This window comes from Mirounga angustirostris, unplaced genomic scaffold (genome assembly GCF_029215605.1).
Source record: "Mirounga angustirostris isolate CCGP_5_RB_7025 unplaced genomic scaffold, mMirAng1.0.hap1 SCAF_4, whole genome shotgun sequence".
Classification (NCBI taxonomy): Eukaryota; Metazoa; Chordata; class Mammalia; order Carnivora; family Phocidae; genus Mirounga; species Mirounga angustirostris.
The window spans coordinates 126,073,534-126,099,677 of record NW_026991712.1 but is presented as its reverse complement, the minus strand read 5'-3'; the positions used below and the strand labels follow the sequence as shown (position 1 = coordinate 126,099,677).

The window sequence follows — 26,144 nt, the reverse complement described above, 5'->3', positions numbered from 1 at the left end:
TGGTCCCATCTATTTCTCCCAACAAAGCTACTTGATTTCAAAAGCTTTTTCATACATTTTGTATCCCATTGCCAGAGTACGTTCTCCTTTTTACAAAAATACGGTATTATAAATACAGACCAAATATGTTAAATTTGAAAAAAAATGCAGCCTTTTTGATAAATCGTATAGTAATATGCTATAGGCTATAGTAATATTGCAATACACTCTCTGAAACCTATGAAGGGTACTTAGTTGTCTTCATTTGACATGAATGATTAATATGTTAGAACGGAATCATTAAATCCCTTCATCATCCAAGCCTTCCATGTTATGACCAAGCTCTTACTGATGAGCTACATGTTTTACCTTATCCTTTGGTGTTTTCTCTCTACGCATTCTTCATAACAATTCATCTGGCTTGCCTGCCATCTTAAACACTTGGAACCCTGCAGAGGGGCTGAATTGTTGTGTTGCTGCTGCCCCCTGAAGGTGGCCAAGGACATCGCATCTGTCTGTGCAGGCGGGAGAAAAGCCACTTCATGCTAGATTAGGAAAAGGCTCTGAGATTCCCCATATAAAATCCTTTGGCATTCAGGTTACTGACTATAGGAATTAAGTAATTAAAGTAACTTCATTTAGCATTCTAAAACCGTGAGGGCGTGCTCGATCCAACTACTCCCATCGAGGAATGAGAACTGACATGATTTGATAGAACATTCTTTCCTGTAATTCAGCCAATCTCAGAATGTGCTTTCAAAATCCCCGGGAGTCCCCAAGACCCTTTGGAACCCATGAAGCCCTTCCTTTTCCAATTATATGTCTGTATGAGACCATATCTTCAAATACTTCAGTCAGAATAACATATCACAATTTTGAATGCAGAAGCAGGTATGAGAATGTATCTGTCTCATTTTTTTTTTAAAGATTTTTTAATGTATTTGACAGAGACACAGTGAGAGAGGGAACACAAGCAGGGGGAGTGGGGGAGGGAGAAGCAGGCTTCCCGCGGAGCAGGGAGCCCGATGCGGGGCTTGATCCCAGGACCCTGGGATCAGGACCAGAGCCGAAGGCAGACGCTTAACGACTGAGCCACCCAGGCACCCCTGTATCTGTCTCTTATTAAGCCAGAATTAAAGAGATGTGCAAAAATATAAAACAATGCTACTCTTGCTATTTTTATTTATTTTATTTTTTTAAGATTTTTTTTTTATTTATTTGACAGAGAGATAGCGAGAGCAGGAACACAAGCAGAGGGGGAGTGGGAGAGGGAGAAGCAGGCCTCCTGTGGAGCAGGAAGCCCGATGCGGGGCTCGATCCCAGGACCCTGGGATCATGACCTGAGCTGAAGGCAGATGCTTAACGACTGAGCCACCCAGGCGCCCCACTATTTTTATTTTGAAAAAGTTATTTTTCATAAAATGTTTGTGTTGATATATAATGGGTTTGTTATTATTTTAAATGACTCTCTTGGGAAGACTTTAACCACTTAAAAAAAAATTTGTAAGCTCTTATTTGATGAAGTCATTAATAAGATTAAGTTACATATATAAATAAAATGTAAGGATTTGTTTTTTAATGTAAGGATTTTTTTTAAAGCTGCAGTACATTGCAGGAGAGACCTGGAGTCTCTATACTGAATAAAGAAGAGTGGAAAGAGTGTTTTAATTTACAATATATTAAATATCCGGGATGCAAGGGTGGTTGAGTCGGTTAAGTGTCTGCCTTTGGCTCAGGTTATGGTCCCAGGGTCCTGGGATCGAGTCCTGCATCCTGCTCTGTAGGGAGCCTGCCTCTCTCTCTGCTGCTCCCCCTGCTTGTGCTCTCTTTTTCTGTCAAATAAATAAATGAAAAATCTTAAATATATATGTATATATTAAATATCTGTAGATTTAACCTATACAAAAGTTCTCTCTAAGGCTTTTCAATATGGCCCAGACGTTAAGCCCTGAACTCAAAAAGTTTGGGAACCACTCCTCTAATTCATAGCCTTTCTTCTATTGGAGGCTTTTTTTTTTAAGATTTTTTTTTTTTTTAATTTGACAGAGCGAGAGAGGGAACACAAGCAGGGGGACTGGGAGAGGGAGAAGCAGGCTACCTGCTGAGCAGGGAGCCCCATGTGGGGCTCGATCCCAGGACCCTGGGATCACGACCTGAGCTGAAGGCAGACGCTTAACGACTGAAGCACCCAGGCGTCCCTGGAGGCATTTTTCTTTAACATCAGAGAACTTGTTTTTATATGTGTTCACACTTTCAGATGTTATTTAAATGAATCATTTTCTAACTAAAAATGTTAGCCTCATTATATTGGTAATTATCTTTTATCCCATCTAGACTATGAGCTCCATAAAAAGAGATATTTTAGGGGCACCTGGGTGGCTCAGTTGGTTAAGCGTCCAAATCTTGATTTTGGCTTAGGTCATGATCTCAGGGTTGTGAGACTGAGCCCCTTGCTGGGCTCTGCGCTGGGAGTGAAGCCTACTTAAGATTCTCTCTCCCCCTCTCCCCCTCCTACTCCCTCTCCCTCTTTAAAAAAAATAAAAGGAGAGATACTTTATTCTATTCATCTTTGTAGTGCCTTATACTATGTCTAGCACATTGTAGAAAGATAAGTTTCTTGAATGAATACTCATTTTAACTAGTTTCATCTTTTCCCATTCTTTTTTAAATTTATTTTCTTATTTAAATTCAATTAGCCAACACATAGTACATCATAGTTTTTGATATAATGTTCATTGATTCATTAGTTGAGTATAACACCCAGTGCTCATCATATCACATACCCTCTTTAATGACCATCATCCAGTTACCCCTTCCCCCCCCAACCACCCCTTCCACAACCCTCAGTTTGTTTCCCGTAGTCAAGAGTCTCATGGTTTGTCTCCCTCTCTGATTTCTTCCCAGTTTTCCCTCCCTTCCCCTATTGTCCTCTGCACTATTCTTTACATTCCATGTATGAGTGAAACCATATGATAATTGTCTTTCTCTGCTTGACTTATTTCACTTAGCATAATCCCCTCCAGTTCCATCTATGTCCATGCAAATGGTGGGTATGCATCCTCTCTGATGGCTGAGTAATATTCCATTGTATATATGAACCACATCTTTATCCATTCATCCGTTGAAGGACAGCTCGGCTCCTTCCACCGTTTGGCTATTGCGGACATTGCTGCTATGAACATTGGGGTACATGTGCCCCTTCTTTTCACTACATTTGTATCTTTGGGGTAAAAACCCGGTAGTGCCAATCCTGGGTCGTACAGTAGCTCTATTTTCAACTTTTTGAGGAACCTCCATACTGTTTTCCAGAGCGGTTGCACCAGTTTACATTCCCACCAACAGTGTAAGAGGGTTCCCCTTTCTCCGCATCCTAGCCAACATCTGTTGTTTCCTGACTTGTTAATTTTATCAATTCTGACTAGTGTAAGGTGGTATCATTGTGGTTTTGATTTGTATTCCAATTTATTCTTTTTTTTTGTTTATTTTTAATTAACATATAATGTATTATTTGTTTCAGGGGTACAGATCTGTGATTCATCAGTGTGACTTCCAATTTATTCTTAATTCTACCACACTCTTAATCTCTAAATCTACGAAATAACATGCAGATCACCTACTGTGTGGTCCATTATAGGGATTCAGTTGTTAGTTTCCACACTTCTCCTTTATCAGTATAGAGACTCCAGGTCTTTCTTGCGATGTACTGTAGCCTTAAAAATATCCTTATGTTTTATTTTCATATGTATCTTAATTTTATTAATGATTTCATCAAATGAGAACTTAGCAGTTTTCTTTGAGTAGTTGCTTTGAAGTCTTCCCAAGACAGAATAAAAGGCAAGAATTAAGGGGTTTGATTCTGAGGGAATAGGAGGATGGTCTGCGTGGTACCTAGGATGTGGTGGTTGCAGCTGCAGTAGGATTTAAAACACCTAGGAAGTATTTATGTGTTATGCTGCAAGAAATGTACAAAATAAATGAAACAGACTTTGTATTGTTGAAGATGATGGAAAAAGTGAGTAATCGTTGAAGCTTCTTGATGGGTATATGAGGGTTCATTGTATTTGTCTCTCTAATTTTGTGTATGTCGGAAATTTCCTTAATATAAAGGTAAAGAACTGATATGTCTGGGATGTTTAACCATATAAAAAATTTAAAAGTTTATACCAAGTATACCTAGAAGCCTAAGCACATTAGAGGTGTCAGAGACTGAAGGAGAGAAAACATTTCTGCTTAGAGTTTAGTGGAGAAAATCATGATTTCTATTATAATTAGTTTGGGAAAATACTTCACTGGTAAAAAAAAAAAAAGTGGCTTAAGAATTGTCTTGAGGGGCGCCTGGGTTGCTCAGTCGTTAAGCGTCTGCCTTCTGCTCAGGTCATGATCCCAGGGTCCTGGGATCGAGCCCCGCATCGGGCTCCCTGTTCCATGGGAAGCCTGCTTCTCCCTCTCCCACTCCACCTGCTTGTGTTCCCTCTCTCGCTGTCTCTCTCTCTCTGTCAAATAAATAAATAAATAAATAAAATCTTTAAAAAAAAAAAAAAGGATTGTCTTGGAAGGGGGCACCTGGCTGGCTTAGGTGGAGGAGGTGACTCTTGATCTCGAGGTCGGGAGTTTGAGCCCCACAATGGGTGTAAAGATTACTTAAATAAAAACTTAAAAAAAAAAAAAAGAATCCTCTTGGTGGAAATGAGCTATTGAATGTGTATGTTAGGTGAGAGGTTGAAGGAATGGGAAGGAAAACCAGGTCTGAGAAGGCCTGAAGAAGTCCTAACAAGCCCAGATGAGAATTTTAATTGCGATCCATGCTGCCCTATGCAGTTAATAGCCTCAGAGCTGGAGTGATAACAGCACAGAGTGGTAGGGGATGCGATAGTTGAGTAGGTGACCTGATGAAGACGTAAGGAATGGTGACTTGTTACCCTATTAGAAATCAAAGGAATCATGACTAGAAGTTTCTATGGGAACTTTCTTAAACCTCATTTTACTAATCATGTATACTTAAAATCATTATTCTGATAATATGTAATCAGTTAAGAACTTTGAAAAAACTGCATTAATACAGCTTCCCTATAGAAACTGAGGTAACTTTATGTACTCACCACACTTGGGTTCTGGGACCTATGGAAAAGACTTGATAATTCGAAAATGTTTACCAGGATTCTGAAGAAGAGAAAACTGTTAAAGTGGATACTTTGAATTTTATAGCTTCTCATCTTGTAAGTTTATTAATAAAAATGACAGTAATACATGTGAATACTAAATATATGAGTATATCTGGTAACTATAATTATATGAAATTGAAGGAGGGCTTGGGGTCTCTGTTCTAAATCGGCAAATTCCACATGAGTTTATAGGCTGGTAGGTAAAATGTTGACTAATAACATATTAAAGAGCATGAAAGTGGGAGGCAGTGATAAAATTAGTCGAAGATTGAATGGATATTTGGATTTTGAGAATATGTTCCCAAAAAATTAATTTGAAAATCTTCTATAAGTATCCAGTAGCAGATTTTAACAAAAGTACAGACAGTTCATTAAGGAAATAAAAATTGGGTCAAAGGAATGGGATCTTTTAGACTTCTCAGTTTTGATGATTACTACATGAATATTAAAAATCTTTCTGTGATAGCTTTTGGGGGTTTATTTTAAATTGTAATTTATTATTTAATGACATTGAGGCAGGCACTGGAAAGGAACCAATCTGCTGTAATCTGGGAAAGAAGCATAAAGTCTACCAGATGTACAGGTGGACGTAAGAGAAGTACAAAAAGTAGTCTGAGGATGGAGGTCATTTTCTTGGGCATCTAACTGGAAGTTGGGGGTATGGTGCATGCTGCCTTTCAACTCTGTATCAGAGATGGTTGATGTTAGAACTCTGCCCGTGTTGGGGAGCCTGGGTGGCTCAGTCCATTAAGCATCCGATTCTTTTGGAGTTTTGGCCAAGAGACTGTAACAGCATGGGACTAGGGAGAGCGTCTGTTATTCATTGAACTGTATTTCTCAATGCTCAGCAGAGTGCCTGGCACATAGCAGATGCTTAATAAATATTTGTGTAATAAATGGTGTGTTCTATTTATATTGTATTCCTGCATGATGAAAATCATAATGATAGTAATACATTATATCCAAACAATCTTTAACTGTTTCCAAAGTGCTTCACCTTGAAGTTGGCAGGATTTACTTATGCAGCAAACAATTATTACGGATGTCTTCTGTATGCCAGGTACATGCCACAAGGCTGTGGACACGGTAATGCATAAACTACAGTCTGTACTCTCAAAGAGCTCACACTCTGGTAGAGAGGGAGTCAAGAAAGTGGTTCATTACCATACCTTATGGTAAATGCTAGAGTCAGGGTAAGTGTGGGTGCAATGGAAATACACACAGGAGAAGCACATAATCCAGTCTTGTGGAGTCAAGGAAGACTTGCTGGAGAAAAATGACTATATGACCTAAAAGATGAGTAGGAGTTAGCTAACAGATAAGGGAATGGGCAGAACTTGAAGCTGAGGGAGCTAGCTGTGCAAAGGCTTGAGGTGTGCCAGTTTTTCCATGTGGGTGATAGAGAGGAAGTTGTGGACAGAGATGAGGCTCACGAGGCAGTGCAAACTACCAAAGCGTATGACATCACTGAATAAAAAGTGTAGAAAGAGAAGGAAAGGGCAAAGACTGAAACGTGGGCAGAGAGCATCGGAGAAGCGGTGAGAGTCGGAGAAGCTCTCAGAGGAGACAGAAGGAATGGTCAGAGACACAGAAGAACAGGGAGAGCAGCGTCATGGAGCTGAGGGAGGAGGATTTCAGAGTGAAGGAGTGGCCGAGAATGTCAGATGCAGTCTTGACATTCTGAAGGGGGGAAATGTCCATATTATGGGGCAATATAATGAGAAAAGCATTATTGTTCCTATTTTATATATGAAACTGAAGTTCACAGAAGTAAAGTGGCTTATCCAAGACCATGCATCTAATAAACAGTCCAAACAGAAACACTAATACGAGTTTTCTGGTTGTAACTCCAGTGTTTCCTCCACCATCACTGTCTGCTTAATGTGTTTAGAAAATCAGCAGTTAACTGAGAACGTGTCATCAGGATATAATTCCGAGCATTTTGCTACAAAGGTCCTTAAGCAATAAAAGCTCTAGTAGAATATTTTGGAAGACTTCAAAATATATTTGTATTAACCTTTTGCCAAATTTAAAAGTTCAGGGGTTTGGAAATTTTTGTATGAGAGAAGGTTTATGAAAAATTAGGACAAGATTGAACCTGAATATGCAGTTTTTAAAAATTGAAGTGTAATTAACAGTGTTATATTAGTTTCAAGTGTACAACAGATTGATTCAACAATTGTATTCATTATTCAGTGTTCACCACGATAAGTGTAGTCACCATTTGTCACCACATGTCACCATGTCACCATGTTCCCTATACAGTGCTCTTCATTCCCATGACTTATTTTATAACTGGAGTTTGTACTTCTTAATTCCCTTTGTGTATTTGGCCTATCCCTCTACCTGCCTCCCCTCTGGCAATTACTGGTTTGTTCTCTGTTTTTAAGAGTTTACTGGGTTTGTTTCTTTGTTTTTTAGATTCCACATATAAGTGAAATCATAGGGTATTTGTCTTTCTCTGATTTATTTGACTTAGCATGATGCCCTGTAAACCCATCTGTGTTGTCGCAAATGGCAAGATCTCATTCTTTTTTATGTCTGAGTAATATTCGTGTGTGTGTGTGTGTATGTGTGTGTGAGTGTGACTTCACATTTTCTTTATCCATCCACCCATTGATGGACATTGGGTTGCTTTCATATCTTGGCTATTGTAAATAATGCTGCAGTAAACATAGGGGTGCATTTATCTTTTTGAATGAGATATGACAATTAGAATGACAAGCACTGGAATCTCCATACCATTTTTCACAGTGGCACTGGTTTGCATTCCCACTAACAGTGCCTTAGGGTTCCATTTTCTCCATATCCTCGCCAACACTTATTTCTTATCTTTTTGATACTTAGTCATTCTGACAGGTGTGAGGTTATATCACTGTGGTTTTGATTTGCATTTTCCTGATGATTAGTGATGTTGAGCATCTTTTCATAGTCTGTTGACCCTCTGAACATCTTTGAAAAAATGTCTATTTGTGTCCTCTGCCTATCTTTCAATTGGATTTTTTTTTTTGATGTTGAATTGTGTAACTTCTATATATATTTTGGATATTAACCCCTTATTGGATATATCATTTGCAAATATCTTCTCCCATAGAGCAGGTTCCCTTTTTGATGGTTGATGTTTCCTTTGCTGTGTTTCCTTTGTTGTTTTGGTGTAGTCCCAATAGTTTATTTTTGCTTTGGTTTCCCTTGCTTGAGGAGACTGATCCATAAATATGTTGCTAGGGGCGATTTCCAAGAGATTACTGCTTGTGTTTTCTTCCAGGAATTTCATGGTTTCAGGTCTCACATTTAGGTCTGTAATCCAGTTTGAGTTTATTTTTGTGTATGGTATAAGAAAGACAAGTTAAATTCTTTTGCATGTAGCTGTCCAGTTTTCTCAACACCATTTATTGAAAAGACTGTCTTTTCCCTCCTGTATAATCCTGCCTCCTTTGTTGTAAATTGTAAAAAAGCCGAGTTAACTGCTTTTCATTCAGTACTTGAGAGTCATTTAATAATTTAACTCTGGGGTCTCCTTAACTCCAAGTAATTCTAAGAGAATAACTGCTAGCACATATCAATTTAAGAGTAAATAAACTTACTTAAATAAAAACTGTGCTCACATGGGGCAAAATACCAGCATCATGTTCTACTGCCAGTTGCCAGCTCAAGACTACAAATTCATTAAATGTAGAGAATACTATCAGTCATGTCTTTTGAGCTTCCAGTATATTTCTGCTGCTCAGAATTAGGGTTTTCAAATAATTTGACTATACTAGTAGGTTAAGCCTTCTAAGCTGGTTGGTATCCCCCTCCCTCCACCAGACGCACTAGTTGTACTATTTTTTTGGCATCAGCATAATACAGTGGGTAAGACTGCAGACCCTGTAGTCAGACTGCCTGTTTTTATCCTGTGTCCACCACTCATTAGTTGTGTGGTCCTGGGCGAGTTATTTAACTTCCTAAGTCTAAGCTGTCCCATCTGTGACAATTTACAGATTGTTCAAACCTATTAGATAAACTCAAATATATTATTCTCGTCTTAATATTTTAAGAATTTTATTTTATTTATTTTTTTAAGATTTTATTTATTTTGAGAGAGAGTGAGCAAGAGAGGGAACACAAGCTGGGAGAGAGGCAGAGGGAGAAGCAGGCTCCCTACTGAGCAGGGAGCCTGATGTGGAACTTGATCCCAGGACCCTAGGATCATGACCTGAGCTTAACCGACTGAGCCACCCAGGTGCCCTGGAGCCACTTAAGAATTTTTTTTTTTTTTAAGATTTTATTTATTTATTTGACAGAGAGAGAGAGAGCACAAGCAGGGGGAGTGGCAGGCAGAGGGAGAGGAAGAAGCAGACTCCCCACTGAGCAGGGGGAGCCCGATGTGGGGCTCGATCCCAGGACCCTGGGAGCATGACCTGAGCTGAAGGCAGTCGCTTAACCAACTGAGCCACCCAGGCGCCCAACCACTTAAGAATTTTAAAATTACTGGGCTTGGAAATTTTGAGAGAGGGTGGATAATAATTTTTACCTGAAAGGGTTATTTTTTTATTATTATTATTTATTTATTTGAGAGAGAGAGAGAGAGAAACAGCATGAGAGGGGGTAGGGTCAGAGGGAGAAGCAGGCTCCCTGCTGAGCTGGGAGCCCGATGTGGGACTCGATCCCAGGACTCCGGGATCATGACCTGAGCCGAAGGCAGTTGCTTAACCAACTGAGCCACCCAGGCGCCCTACCTGAAAGGGTTATTGAGGGGAGTGGATGAAATCATGCTTGTTAAACACTTGGCACATTACCTGGCACACAGTAAAGGCTCCATAAATGTTAGCTTGGTTTATTATCATTTTATTCATATGTGATCAAAGGATGTATTAGTGAGATAGTTTTGATAAGGACTGTGGAATCGAATTCTTTCTTGTGAAGTTAATGATCCAAACGTAGTCAAATTTATACCTTTAACTTTAGCACAGAAAGACAACTGGGTTAGCGACTGGAATATAATGCTCTTTCTACCAGGCAGAGTCACACCTTTTAAAAATTATAAAGGAATCCTGGGGAGCCTGGGTGGCTCAGTTGCTTGAGCCTCTGACTCTTGATTTTGGCTCCAGTCATGATCTCAGGGTTGTGGGATGGAGCCCTGCATCGGGCTCTGCGCTCAGTGTGGAGTCTTCTTGTCCCTTTCCCTCTAAATAAAATCTTTAAAAATAATAAAAAATATAAAGGAAACATATAGATATTTGCCTGCTTGATCTTGAAATTTTTTTTCTCTACATAAAACTATTTAAGAGATAGGAATTCCTACTGGTTTGTAATCTACACCTTAAAAGACAAGTCTGTAAGACAAAAAGCCAGTAAACTTATTTTGCTACAACTTTTTTATCATCAAAATGCAGAACAGAGCAAACTCAACAAAGGATCACTTGCTCATATTTTATTAAAAAAAGTTAAAATTAGTACTATTCAAATTTTCACAACTTTTCAGAGCTCAGAATACTGAAATGATATTTAAAAGACTATTTTAACTGGTTTTACTCATACTGAATTTAAAAATTAAACTTACTTTATTCTGAATCTATAAATAAGTCAAGATATAATTTGAAGATTTTTAAAAAATTAAATAAAGGTAGCTGATTCATTTATTCTCCAGGACTGTTCTTGACAGGCTAATTTTTCACCATCACCAAACCACACAATTTTCTTTCATTTCACCACACACACACACACACAAATTCCCTGAAGTTCCCTCTGGCCAGTTAATTTAGCTAAGTTTATCAACCCCTATAATCCTATGTGAGTTTGCTCAAAATTTCCTCTTACCCTTTGGTATTACTCTTTTAGATTACACAAATAATATATTAATGTGTGCTCACTGGCAGGGAAATGTAGTTTTTTACTGAAGAGGGTAAAAAAGGTAGTGAGGGAGACCGTGAATAATGAAATTAATCAAAATTATGGGTACCTACTGTTAGGTATTATTCTAGAATTTTTCACATGTTATCTAATCCTAACTAGGAAGCACAGAATTGAAATTTGGATTTAGGTGTGATTATCAAATTGTAATCAAAGTGTGAGGTGATAAAGGCTCACCTCTGTTATTATGGAGGCAATGAAAATAGTGAAGTAATATATATGAACAAATTTGAAAGAAACATTCACAAATCTTGACAATCTATCATAATTTAGGAGATCTAAAAGAAGAATGACCCAGAAATAATTCTAAGGTTTGAGAAGCTGTGAGAATGAAGGGTAAATTTTATTGGTTATACAAGAAGAAATCTCTAATAGGTAACTCTAGATATGATTGAGTGACTCAGGTAATAGCTCAGGACTAGAGCTATTTGTTATTTTTATCTCAGGCACACAGAATTAGATTACTCATACACCTTAGTAATGACACACAGTCACGCATGGCCTGCTTTTTTTAGGAAAGTATTGTTAATAATGTAATAATCATCCACCGGCTCACTGAACAACAAAAGTTAGGATTTTGTTAATAATTACATGGAATCATGTCCCATCCACCTCCATCATATTGTCTTCTTCCAGAGAGAAAACTTTAGCCCCAAATGGCTTCACTGGAAAGTTCTTGCAAACATTTAAATAAAAAATGATATCAGTTGTATATGAGGGAAGTCTTACAGAAAATTAAAGAAGAAATACTTCCCAACTCATTCTATGAGAGCAGTATTACTGTTAACAAAAGCAGATGTTACAAAAAAATAAAACTACAGACCAATATCTCCCATAAACATGGATGCAAAACTTACCAAAGTTTTATCAAATTGAATTTATCAGTATGTTAAAAGGATACCTCTCCCTCTCCCACTCCCCCTGCTTGTGTTCCTCCTCTTGCTATCTCTCTCTGTCAAATAAGTAAATAAAATCTTTAAAAAAAAAAAGAGACTCAAGATGTCATTACAGATTCAATGCAGTCCCAATCAAAATCTCAGCAGGCATTTTTACAGAAATTGATGACCTGATTCTAAAATTTATATGTGAATTCAAAGGACTCAGAATAGTCAAAACAAGTTTAAAAAAGAACAAAGTCAGAGTTACACTAACTTTTTCAAGGCTCATAAAGTTCACTAATTGGGCACCTGGGTAGCTGACTTGGTTAAGCATCCCACTCTTGATTTTGGCTCAGGTCATGATCTCAGGGTCCTTGGATCAAGCCCCGCATCGGGCTCCCTGCTCAGCGGGAAGCCTGCTTCTCCCTCTCCCTCTCCCCCTGCTTGTGTTCCTGCTCTCGCTGTCTCTCTTTTTGTCAAATAAATAAATAAAATCTTAAAAAAAAGAAAGAAGTTAAACATACATCTACCATAAGGCCTAGCCATTATACTTTACTTACTTGAGAAATAAAAAAGCATATGTTCACACAAAGACTTGTACATGAATATTCATAGTAACTTTATGTGTAATAGTAACTGTAAACAACCCAAATATCCATCAACAGATGAATGGTTAACAAATTGTAGTATATTCATACAATGGAATAATATTCAGTACTAAAAAGGAATGAACTATTGATACATGTAACAACGTGGATGAATCTCAAAAATAATTATGCTGGGTAAAGAAGCCTGACAAAAGAGTACATACAATCTGATTCCATTTATAGAAAATTTAATCTGCAGTGACCAAAAGTGTACCTGCCTGGGGATAGGGGTGGGAAAAGCAAGAAATGGAGGGAGTTAAGGGGTCTGAGAAAACTTTTGTGGGTATTGCATATATTCTCTTGATTGTGGTGATGGTGTCAACAGGGACATACATATGTCAGCCTATTTTTAAAGATTTTATTCATTTGAGACAGAGAGATACAGAGAGTGAGAGCATGAGCAGGGGAGAGGCAGAGGGCAAGGGAGAAGCAGGCTCCCCGCCAAACCAGGAGCCAGACATGGGGCTCGATCCCAGGACCCGGGGATCATGACCCAAGCTGAAGGCAGACGCTTAACCATCTGAGCCACCCAGGGCCCCAAATTGTGCACTTTTTAAAAGTGTAGTTTATTGAATGTCAATTAGTAAAGCTGCTAAAATTTTTTAAGCCAATGGATAAAATTCTGAAAATTACTCAATTCAGAAGTAGGTAGGGAAAGAGTAATAGAGGAAGAAAAAAAGAGGCAAACAAGAATAGTAAAATGGTAGACTTAAGTCCATTCATATAAATAATTACATTAAATGTTAATGGACTAAATGCTGCAATTAAAAGATATCAGAATTGATTTTTCAAAAAAGCAAGGTCCAGTTATATGGACCAATATAAAGTAAATGGCTAGAAAATTATATACATCATGCAGACTAAACTTAAGAAAGTTGGTGTGGCTATTTTAATATCAGGTAAGTTCAAGACAATGAGATCAAAAGGAAATTTCATACTGATGAAGGAGTCAGTTCAAAAAGAAGATATCATAATGCACATGTGCTTAAAAGAGCTTGAAATTACATGAAAAAAATAACAGAATTAAAGGAAAAAATAGCCAATTCCACATAGTTGAAGACTGTTAGAAGAGCTAGGCCACACACACACACAAAAATTAGTAAAGACACAGAAGATCTAAATAACACCATCAACTACCTTGAGCTAGTTGATACTTACAGAATAATATACCCAGTAACTGCAGAATAAAAATTCTTTTTTTTAAAAAAAGATTTTATTTATTTATTTGACAGAGAGACAAAGCCAGAGAGGGAATACAGGCAGGGGGAGTGGGAGAGGGAGGAGTAGGCTTCCCGCCGAGCAGGGAGCCTGCTGCGGGGCTCGATCCCAGGACCCTGGAGATCATGACCTGAGCCGAAGGCAGATGCTTAACTACTGAGCCACCCAGGCGCCCCAGAATAAAAATTCTTTGCAAGGGCTCTTGATACATTGACCACGCTATTCTGGACCATAAATTTATAAGGATTTTTTTTTTAAGATTTATTTATTTATTTGAGAGAGAGAGTGAGTGTGCACATGAGCAAGGGGAAGGGCAGAGAGAGAGAAACTCAAGCAGACTCTATGCTGAGCATGGAGCCTGTTGCAAGACTTGATCTCACGATCCTGAGATCATGACCTGAGCTGAAATCAAGAGTTGGACACTCAACCAACTGAGCCACCCAGATGCCCCTATAAGGATCTCTTAATACCATGTGCCTTGTCCCTTCTATACCCTAAATCTTGGGAAAAGGAGCTGAAGGTTATCCCAGTTTATTACTTGCCTGGATTGTGTCAATATTTTTTGAGGAGTAATTAACATGCTGCTTCTGTTTACAAAAATACATAGCATATTAAGAATTAAGTCATTAAAAATTGTTACTCAATACTAATCTGTTTTTTCAGGTGCAAAAATATACAAAACTCCAAAATCACCCTGATAACACATACAGCAGACATGAATGATATTTCCCAAAAGGCTGAGGTAAGTCTCCAACGTTAAAAAAAAAAAAAAATGGGGGAAACGTAGGATTGACTATAGAGCTGCGGAAATGGTAGAGCTGCTTGGTGGAAAGGCCATAGTTCATAATGACCTAGTGTCAGGATAGAAAATGTAAAAGCTGGAATTCACAGGCTGTTCTTGGGCCCAGTATTTTCATTTGTATTCTAATCTTGGCAGCATAATTATTAAATTTGTGAATGATGGTGAAGTGGATGTGATGGCTAGCACCTTGAATAGAATTGTAATACCTTGATAAGTCTTAGAAGTTATTTTTTTTTAGTATTTAAAAAACCAGATTTGATGTATATCTTTAGGAGAAAGCAATAATTCACTCTCAGGTGAGGCTCCTTCTCAGCTATTTCTTCCAGCAGCTGCAGCAAAACTTCTCTTTGTCTTTTTCTGGCTCTTGGCTGTAGATACGGGGAGTTGTAGTAAGAAGAGTTCAGTTGCTGACATCCCAAAATTATGAAGTTTAAAAAACCTTAAATGGCCAATGACACCATAAGATGATAATAAAAGAGAGGCTGGGTATGCCACAGATTAATAAGTAATTTGCCATTATCACTAGGAGAAAAGGGTTTGATGTTCTGAGGCACCGACGTTTTATTTACTGAAATTTTTTAGCGATCAGCTTAATTTTCGAAATGATGAAAATAGTTGGCTTTCCTGGTTTTAGAGTGGAGGGAAATCTTTTCTCTAGTCTTTTACTAGATTCCTCCTTTCCTGGGAAGCTCTTTTGCTGTCTTAGAGGTCAGCCTACTTGGAATGATACAGCCTTTTTACACATTTTTAATGTTGGTGTACAGAAGTTCTGGATGGGTTGGGTAGCAGTCAACTTCTAAATCACCGCTTGTATGTGAAGACCCCGGCGCATCTCGGCCATACATGGGAATAAAGGACTGCCCTTCAGTTTTATTCATATTTGATAGGGAAACAAGCAAGAGCATGGATATATGAAGTAGGCTTTAAACTTGAAAGCCTAAACTTTTGCCTTGTTTTCACTTTCACCTAATTTATTGTAATTAGTCCTGGTATCTTTTAAGTAAGAAATGTCAAATCTGAATTTTTAATAATGGTGTAGGAAAATATATTGTTTTAAATTAGAATCCAGTATTCAATTTTTATATTTTACTAGCCTTCAGTTTCAGGGGAACACACCTACAAAATGGAACTTCTTTATATTAATAAGTTTTTATTCATATTTTCTAAATTTCATTTTTCATACTTAGACTTTAGAAAATAATCAGATTATGATTGTACAAATGTTTCAAACTTGTTTCTATTTTCTGTTTCAATAAGTATTTCTTATATTGCTTATTCTGATCTATCTTTACTTGATTTCTTCTATATTTTTTAACTTTCTTCTCTTTATTTTCTTCTAACGAAGATTCTGCTTTCTTCATCTAAACCTGTCCCAAAAACCTATGTGCCAAAACTTGGCAAGGGTGATGTAAAGGATAAGTTTGAAGCCATGCAGAGAGCCAGGGAAGAAAGAAATCAAAGGAGATCTAGAGATGAAAAACAAAGAAGAAAAGAACAATATATTAGAGAGAGAGAATGGAACAGGAGAAAGCAGGAGGTTATTTTATTTTATTTTATTCTTGTGCAAAATTCATATTTTCATCTTTTTAATTTACACATTATTATTCACATTAATCATATTTTATATTAAATATGATTAAATAATTAAAATAATTTTCTGTATTTATAAGTTAATTTCAAACTCTGTATATAATTTAGTCTAAATTTTGGACATGTTCATATTAATTTATTTAACCATTTAGATTAAAGAAATGCTTGCTTCTGATGATGAGGAAGAGGTATCTTCGAAAGTAGAAAAGGCTTATGTCCCAAAGCTAACAGGTAAGAAACTTGAGAGGGAAATCGTAAATGAAATTGCAAAAAGGAAAATGTAGCAAAATATCAAACATGTTTCATATGTTCTTAGGAACTGTTAAAGGTAGATTTGCTGAAATGGAGAAACAAAGACAAGAGGAACAAAGAAAGAGGACGGAGGAGGAACGAAGACGCAGAATTGAGCAGGATATGTTAGAGAAGAGGAAGATAGAACGTGAATTAGCAAAAAGGGCTGAGCAGGTATACACTAAATATTAAATTGGTATTTGCCTCAGAAACTGTACAGAGTAAAACTAATTAGTACATTGCCTAATTAAAATATTTTAATATAACATTAGCTTATTAAATAGCAGCTAACTTTAAAACAAGAACTTTTTTTAAAAAGATTTATTTATTTATTTATTTATTTGAAAGAGAGAGAATGAGAGAGAGAGAGAGCACATGAGAGAGGGGAGGTCAGAGGGAGAAGCAGACTCCCTGCTGAGCAGGGAGCCCGACGTGGGGCTCGATCCCAGGGCTCCAGGATCATGACCTGAGCCGAAGGCAGTCGCTTAACCAACTGAGCCACCCAGGCGCCCCTGAAAACAAGATCTTAAGTACAAATATTTATTATCAAATGCCAGAAGGATAAGGGCAGAATGTCCTTATTTTAAGGTTGAATGCTGAGATAACTTTTGTTATGTACCATCTTGTCATTCAGTCCATATTCCTTACATGGACCACATTTCTTGTTTTTCCTGACATGTTAGAGGTTTTTACAAAGACATAAGGGCAGTTTCACCTAAACTATCCACAATGTGCTTGTCTTTCAATAGTAATCAATAAGTAGTTATTGGTTATTATTACACATTAAGGCATAATTAGGATACCTTCCCACTCAAGAATTTGAAACAAATCACATTTAATAATGTTATTATCAGCTAGCTTATTAACTTTTTTGTTTTTTAAGATTTTATTTATCTGTCAGAGAGAGAGAGAGCGCATAAACTGGGGGAGCCGCAGGGCAGAGGGAGAAGCAGGCTCTCTGCGGAGCAAGGAGCCCGATGTGGGGCTCAATCCCAGGACCCTGGGATCATGACCTAAGCAGAAGGCAGATGCTTAACGACTGAGCCACCCAGGCATCCCAGCTTTTTTTGTTTTTTAAGTTGGTGGTAGGAGAGGGGAGAAATATGTGACAGCTATTTGCTTCAGATAGCCATTATTGATGCCCATAGCTACAGGGGACAAATTAGAAGGGAGAAAAAAATTATTACTATGATTTTATATAGTCTCTTTAATGGATTTAGAATTTCTATATATTTTAGCTTAAAGCATGAGAAGTAAGAGGTTGGTAAGCATTTTTAAAATACCCAAGAATCTGGGGGTGCTCGGGTGGCTTAGTCAGTTAAGTGTCTGCCTTCAGCTTGGATCATGATCCCGGGGTCCTGGGGTTGAGCCCCCCATCTGGCTTCCTGCTGTGTGGGGAGCCTGCTTCTCCCTCTGCCTGCCACTCCCCCTGCTTGTGCTCGCTCTCTCTCTGTCAAATAAGTAAAATATTTTATTTATTTTTTAAAGATTTTATTTAGTACATATAGATAAAATGTCATGAAACCATTTTAGCTTCTCCTCCATCTCTCATCATTAACAAATTAACATAATCTTCACGGTATAAAACCATTTTTATTGTGAAATTGTACTTGGCTCTTTTTTGCCTACTCTTTAAGTGCCATAAATCTACTTGCTATGCTCCTTCCAGTTTCCTACCTTTCTGAAAAGAAAAATAACAAAGAAGGCAAAGCATATGCCATACTTAAATGTCAAAGAAATTTACCCGGATTTTGCAAATAACTTTCTGTGGCACAAACAGCCACTTATGACATATGCCAGATGAATTATAGAAAAGAATTGGCATTTCTTATATTTTATCACTTTGTACCTCTTTATCTAAAGAAAGGATGACAGGTACTTTATCTCTGCCTTCTCCAGTCATCCAAGATGATAATTCATTTTTTTTTGAAGATTTTATTTATTTATTTGACACAGAGAGAGAGACACTAGAGAGCCAGAGAGGGAACACAAACAGGGCGAGTGGGAGAGGGAGAAGCAGGCTCCTGGCTGAGCAGGGAGCCCGATGCGGGGCTCAATCCCAGGATCCTGGGATCATGACCTGAGCCGAAGGCTGACGTTTAACGACTGAGCCACCTAGGTGCCCGAGAATTCATTTTGCAATGAAATTTCACCCAGGAGTACAAATATAATAAATATTACAGATTTTATGTTGTAAATATAAAATATATTAGCATATGTAATTACATTTTTAATATAAATTATAAAATAGGGTAATAAAATCAGACTAAAATATATAATTAAAATATAAGGATTTGACAACAAATAGTGGGTATGTGCATGGGGTTAGTCTACTTATTTTGAGTCTTATATAGTTTTTCAAAAAGCACTAACTAGACTCATGAGACTTTAAGACCCACTAACAACATCAAGAACTGAATACATAGGCAGTGATTTCTCAAAGAAAAACTATGTGTGTTGAAGAGGTGAGTTTAAATATGATGAAGACATGGGATACTAAGAGAGGGAGACAAGGTATCAAGAAAAAAAAAACAAAAAGCACTTCTTTAGTAACTCTAGAAACTACATGGCAGGGTGCCTTAGAGTCCTGGTTAATGAAACTTTTGGCTTATTACATTATTTGAGAATATGTAGGTAGAGCAAAATAAACTATTAATAGTAATTTTATCTTACAAATATGGAAAGTCCAATTTTAAAATTTAAGTACATTTTCTGCTCAAGTCTAATAAAATTGAATCTATCTTTGAATTTAAGAAGTATGACATAGGTAATCAAGAAAAGTCTTAATGTTGGGGCTCCTGGGTGGCTCAATTGGTGGATGGAGCATGTGACTTGATTTTGGGGTCGTCGGTTTGAGCTCCACATTGGGGGTGGAGTTTACTAAGAAAAATAAAGTCTTAACGTTAATTTGAAAAACCCACTTGTACAAGTCCATATTTAAGAATGCTTGAGAAGGGATTCCTGACTCAGGAGGATAACTACCAGATTCTAGATCATCTTATGATGAATTAAAAATTGGTATACTTCGTATACTGGATGTTAGAATCAAAGACCAATAAAACTTGGGGGAGAATCTGGTTATCTTTGAGGATACTCTGACAGGCAAGGTTAACATCTATCAACTTAGAAAATAAGAATTTATTGGTAGGGGACTGGGATGTTGAAAATAAAGGGGACAAAAGGAAGTTCCTCTGGGAAGGAGTAAAAGGAATTTCCTTTTCATAATCAAAAGAAATAGTTGGGAAGCAGCTTTTCAGTGGTAGCTTCTGAGAGCCGACACTATAACAGAACTGAATGTCTCAGTTCTCTGTGAATATACTGACACCATGGCCACTCAGACAAATTCACTTTTTCCTTTGTTTATGGAAACCCAATGAAAATAAAATTATGTCTTCTGTTAAAGTTTTGACTATGGCTTAAAATGAGCAAAGAAGAAAGCATACAACAACAAAACAAAAGCCACTCCATAATATAATTTATTATCTTATCATAAGCTAATAAAAATCTGAGGTTTTAGTAGCAAGTAAAAGAAATTTAGAGTTAAGAAATTTAGAATTTATCTTTCCTATACTCTGTGTCTGGCTTCTCACTGTATCTCCTAGAACTTTTTATTGATTTGTCAAGGAATTGTTAGCATTCTTTGGAAGGGAAATACTTTTTTTTTTAAGTTTATTTATTTATTTAAAGTAATCTCTACACCCAGTGTGGGGCTTGAACTCATGACCCTGAGATCAGGTGTTGCATGCTCTTCCAACAGAACCAGCAGGTACCCCTGAAAAGAAATAATTTTGTAATTATTTTATTATGGCTTAAAATTTTTCTTAGTACAATACATCATTTAGTAAAACCTTCACTTACATAGCAAATCAGTGTAATATACAATTGTGCAAAAGAAATCATTCTAAACAAAACAATAAAATTATTAAAATGTAAAATAGATTTATTTTTAATAAATTATTCAGAATTTATTTTTCAAGAAATTTGGTATATTAATAAAATGTATTAATTCTCCCGTGACAGAGAATATAGAAAAGGAAAGTGAAATAATGAAGAACAGGGACTTAGCCAGTCCAGTTCCTCCTATGAGCCAAGGTACAACAGAATTCCCTTAGACTGCATAAGGAACAAACTACTTCCAGACTCTTTCACTGATGTTAAAAATCATGTTAAAACAATAAACAATATGAATGTTTACTTTCTAACTTCTCCCATTTTCCCACTGCTTATGTTTCCTTTTCCTGAGATCTCAAACATTGCATTATTTAAATTGCCTAGCTTCTTTCCCGTTTCTCTTACATACATTAGCCTGCCCCTCGAGCTACCCTAATGGTGTTTCTTATGAATAATGTCCAAGTTGAGACCCCTTCCATTGAATGAGGGCCTTTCTTTCCTAGATGTGGTCAAAATAGAGAGTAAACAATTATATCGACCAGAATTCCTGTCCCTTCTAAACCAGCCATGTGAAAGCTAGTGCACTGCACTGTATTACTGTGTCAGTTATATTTTTGCCATATATTTATATTGCAAAATATAGTCATGATTATTTGATTACTACTGATAGGTTTTACTTTGGCTGGGGCAGAGACCGAGAATGGAGAAATGTTTCTGTATCTCAGTTTAAATTGCTAATTTAATTAATAATTGCTACTTGTAAGCCTACAGCAGGTCATAAGAATTTGGTCCATTATTCAAATTCCAGAATTACAAAGGTAGGCTTTATTTTAATTTTTTCTTAATATATTCCCTAGATACTGATTTTGATGTCAAAATACAAAAACTAATATAAGGTTTAATCTCCACTTAAATGGACATAATAGGCCAATTTGGAGAAACATAAAAATATTTCAAAAATTATAAATTTGAAAATTTACCATAAGTCACAGCTAAATTACTTTCAGTTGTATATTTAAAAGCAGAAAGCAGAAATTCAATGTAATGTAATGATATGAAATTCTCATTCAATAGATTGAGGACATAAACAATACGGGAACTGAATCAGCATCAGAGGTAAATGGACATTTCCTTTAATGAAACATCACCTAAAATTATCTGGTTCACAAATAATCTTTTAATTAAAAAATGAAAAGCATTTTTATTTTCATTATAATTATAGCAACAACAACAAAAAGGACAAAAGTATTTTGCAAAGCAAGATCATACTTTTGCACTTTCAAACACTAGCTTAGTGTCTTAAAAGTATGAAAAAAAAAGTATGTTTTTGCTTTCATGGTTAAAGACACAAGTCTCAGATTGAGATACTCTGCCAAGACTATGTATTTCTTGAACTGTTACTAATGGTCGAGATTGTTTAAAGCTAACATTTTTTGAAAGCAGGGTTTTTCCCCATCATTTGTCTTCCTCTTTCCTCGGAGTTCTTGATAGTTTGTTTTATCACATACTAGTAGAAAGTACAGTATCTAGTACCATGAAGGAATGTTCAACAACCACAAAAACTTTAGCTAATTCCTTTTTACCTAACAGAGAAGGTTAAGCGTCAATTTGATGGTGTGCCTAAAACTACAGCCACATAAATTGGAAGCAGTTTTATTTTAGGGACATGCGTTACATATTATAATTTATTTTTGAAAAAAGTTCAGAGGTAACAATAGATTAATAGAATTAATTAAAATGAATTTGAAAAACAACAAATTTAAGAATATTTTACTAGGACCAAATGCCAATGAGTATTGTTCTATAAGTGTTTTATAAATAACTTGGAAATACTGTTTGTTTTTCCTCACTAAATAATAGTTTTGTTAAGTAGTTAAAAACTTGCATGGAGCAAAAAGTCCTGTGGAGACTTTTTGTGTGTGTTTAAACGGAATCTACCCACCATCAAATTGATTTAGAGTACACTCACATGCCCACCGCCTTCTGTGGAACTAGTAGTGCACGGACAGCTAAATTCAGATGATGTCATGCGGTTTTATCCAAACAGCTGTATTAACACCACCTTCTAGGAAAGAAGATGCTCCTTGAACCTTGTCAACAATGGATTTCAGTTAAATTAACTCAATGTACAATGAATTCAGAGAAACAACTATTGAATAGAAATCTGTAAAAAATATATATAAATTTTTGTTCTTCGTAACATTGATGGCAATGTAATAAAACTCACCAATAATGGAGGCAAAATCCCATGAAACCTAAATTTTGGTTAGCAAGAAATATGCTAATTTTCTATTTTATAAATTAGGAAGGAGACGAATCACTGCTTGTAACAGTGGTACCTGTCAAATCACAAAAAACTTCTGGAAAGATGAAGAATTTTGAGGATCTAGAGAAAGAACGAGAAGAAAAAGAAAGGGTCAAATATGAAGAAGATAAAAGAATAAGATATGAAGAACAACAGCGATCTCTCAAGGAAGCAAAGTGTCTTTCATTGGTTGTGGTAATTTTTATTTTTATTTTTTTTAGGTACAAATCAAAGCAGTTAAGTTACCAGCATTTCCTTTTATGATTAACAGATGTGTTTGCACAATGTTTCTTAGGATGATGAACTAGAAAGCGAGGCAAAAAAAGAATCCCTTTCTCCTGGAAAACTGAAACTAACTTTTGAAGAATTGGAAAGACAAAGACAAGAAAACCGAAGGAGGCAAGCTGAAGAGGAAGCAAGACAACGTTTAGAAGAAGAGAAGCGTGCTTTTGAAGAAGCAAGGCGGCAAATGGTAAAACAAATATATATATAAAACGTATTTTAAAATATATATATATATTTAAAGATTTTATTTTTAAGTAATCTCTACACTCAACATGGGGCTCGAACCAGGAGTTGTACGCTCTACCAAGTGAGCCAGCAGATGCCCCTATAATATATGTATTTATATATAATGATATTATATATAATATATAATGATATATAACCTACAAATTATATTTTATGTATGTCCTATGAATGTTATATATAAAAAACTTAGGGAAGGAAGCTGGCTTTAAATAAAACTCATTCCTATAAATTCAAGGAGATTGTCTATATAAAAGGGTCTGATTTTGAAACTATACATATTTCCTATATAAAATGCATCTGTATTATTTTCTAGTTTCCCTTTATGATGGGACATTTTACCTAATATGCTTTAATTTTTATTTTTATGTTATAAATTATAATAATAGTCAATGAACCTGGTTTCTCTTTGTTAGTTCAGCCTGCAGTGTATTTAATGACAGGGTGCAGCACATGCACACTTTCAAGTCTAATCATAAGTGTACACTTAGTTTTAGTCCAGTTTTTCAAATATTTGAACTTATCAAAATAAGTTTACTATGGAATATGCAGTTTGTTATATAAGGTATGTAGATGTGTGTGTGTGTGTGTGTGTGTGTGTGTGTCTAGAGGTATGGAGTGTAGTGGTTAAGAGTATAGTTTCTGGAACCACACTGCCTGGATTCACGTATCTATTGTTTATTTAGTGTGTAACCAGGGACAAGTTATTTAACCCCTCTATGTCTTAGTTTTCTTATTTGTAAAATGGTGAAAATAATTGTGTCTACTTCTTAAATTGTACGTGAGTTAATACAGAAAGCAGTTAATGTCTGGCATATAATAAGTGCTGTAAAATGTTAACTATTATTAACTATATCAATAAAAAATAAAATTGAAATAAGAAAATACTGATTCCAAATCTCATTGTAAAAATTTTTTGAATTTTAATGGAATATCTATAATTTTTTAAAAGTTTCAGAATTTCTTGATCAACTTTCATTAATGATGTTCTAAGGACTGTATCTACAAAAGTTAAATTCTCTAGACATTTGAAAATGTTATTACTTCTGGGTAATTATAATTGCATAATATGTACACACTTTAGCTACCAGTGGTGATCAATTTCATGAAAATAGAAATAATCAAATCATAAATTTCAATAAATATTTAATTATAATTTTAATTATAAAATCATAAAATTTGAATTTTATAAAAAATAGTTCCAGGTAATCTTTTATCTGATTAGGAAAAGTACCATAGTTCATAGTAAAATATCCATGAAAATTACAAAATGAGAATTTTATTTTACTACAATAGAGACTCTCTATAGATATACTTGAAGCATAGTAAGTACACACACACACATTTTATGTTTTGTTCTGGGAGAGTTAATATTTATTAGAACTCTTAAATGACCCCTTAAATTCTTTCAAACACTCAATTTATCTATTTAAAAATTTGACTTTCATGGGAACTGTTATTTAACTTGAGTACATCTTTATTTGGAATTTCTCCAAATTTAAATACTTTATCAGCTAAGAAATTATAAAGGAAGGGAAATTTGGTCAAATATATTAAGGGCAAGAAAATATTTGTGTGTGAGGTGGCCAGTTCTGTGCCTTTTGATTGATAATTCATTCCTGCCCTTGATGAATCTCAGTTCTTAGTAATGAGTTGTTTCTTGGTTAGGTAAATGAAGAGGAGGAAAACCAAGACACAGAAAAAATTTTAAAAGGGTACCGCCCTGGTAAACTCAAACTCAGTTTTGAAGAAATAGAAAGACAAAGGAGAGAAGATGAAAAAAGGAAAGCAGAAGAAGAAGCCAGGAGGAGAATAGAGGAAGAAAAGAAGGCATTTGCTGAAGCAAGGAGAAGCATGGTAAGATAGAATGTAACTGGAGAATGCCATTAGGATTCAGCTTTTTTAAGTGTGTTAAGAGGGGGTGCCTGACTGGCTCAGTCAGTATTGGAGCAAGTCTTGGGGTTGTGAGTTTGAGCCCCATGTTGGGTATAGCGATTACTTTAAAATTTTTTTAAATTTGGGGTGCCTGGGTGGTGCAGTCAATTAAGCATTCAACTCTTGGTTTTGGCTCAGGTTGTGATCTCGGGGTCTTGAAATCGAGCCTGTGTCAGGCTCCACGCTCAGCACAGAGTGCTTGAGACTCTCTCCCTCTGCTCCTTCCCCCTGTACTCAGGTACACACTCACTGTCTCTCAAATAGACCTTAAACTTTTTTTTAATTAAAAAAAATAAATAAAATAGAGTATGTTAAGAAAAATAATTAAACTTTAGATATTATTTCTGGAATCTTTCAAAAGTAGGGATAGCAAATAAGCTTTAAAGTCTCCTATGGCATTAACACCTATCAGTTAAAGGTGTTTGCTTCAGTGTAATGTTGAGAAGGTTCTGATTAAGTTGCTATGCCTGGCTTAAAGGATTGAGTATTATCTTCCTTCTCTGGGAAGGTATGTTTTCCAGAAGTATCTAAGCAGAGAGTTTCCTACTCTACCTTTCCTTCCATTCTCTCCATTCTTCTTTCCCTTCCCACATTTCCTCCTTCACTTCTTCCCTCCCTCCTTTCTTTCCTTCTTTCATTTCACCTTCCATCCCATCCAGTACATATTAAATGACCAAAGCCATTTAATCACAATTATTTAATTCTCCAAAATGCTCACCTATCACTTCTGGATATTGCTACCAAACTTAATTCCATCACAAAGTTACACCCCCTATACCACTTTTTAATGTTTGTAAAATATAGTTATCTCACAAACTATTTTCAAGCAAGCTGACCTATAAATGCTGCATCTCCTTCTTGAAACATAAAAAGTAGGCTCCACGCCCAACATGAGGCTTGAACTCAACCCGAAGATCAAGAGTTGCAGGCTCTACTGATTGAGGCAGCCAGGTGCTCCCCCTCTTCTTGAAACATTTTAATTGGCTTCAGTGATATCATGACCTGGTTTTCTTCCTATGTCTGGGG

General features: G+C 36.2%; 1 protein-coding gene across 17 annotated transcripts in view; it reads left to right on the top strand.

The window, feature by feature from the left end:
• Window positions 1–26,144, top strand: part of NEXN (nexilin F-actin binding protein) — a 42,628-nt gene that overhangs the window by 6,704 nt on the left and 9,780 nt on the right. For 9 of the 17 annotated variants that reach the window (XM_045897366.3, XM_045897359.3, XM_045897364.3 and 6 more), the window contains 8 exons: window positions 14,440–14,518; window positions 15,924–16,115; window positions 16,321–16,399; window positions 16,485–16,633; window positions 21,425–21,466; window positions 22,656–22,850; window positions 22,951–23,127; window positions 24,852–25,040. In XM_045897366.3, the coding sequence (XP_045753322.1) occupies window positions 14,492–14,518; window positions 15,924–16,115; window positions 16,321–16,399; window positions 16,485–16,633; window positions 21,425–21,466; window positions 22,656–22,850; window positions 22,951–23,127; window positions 24,852–25,040 (1,050 nt within the window). In that variant the 5' untranslated portion in view covers window positions 14,440–14,491. The remainder of the gene's footprint in view (window positions 1–14,439; window positions 14,519–15,923; window positions 16,116–16,320; window positions 16,400–16,484; window positions 16,634–21,424; window positions 21,467–22,655; window positions 22,851–22,950; window positions 23,128–24,851; window positions 25,041–26,144) is intronic. The other 8 variants (XM_054512788.2, XM_054512785.2, XM_054512781.1 and 5 more) reach the window with 4 other exon arrangements.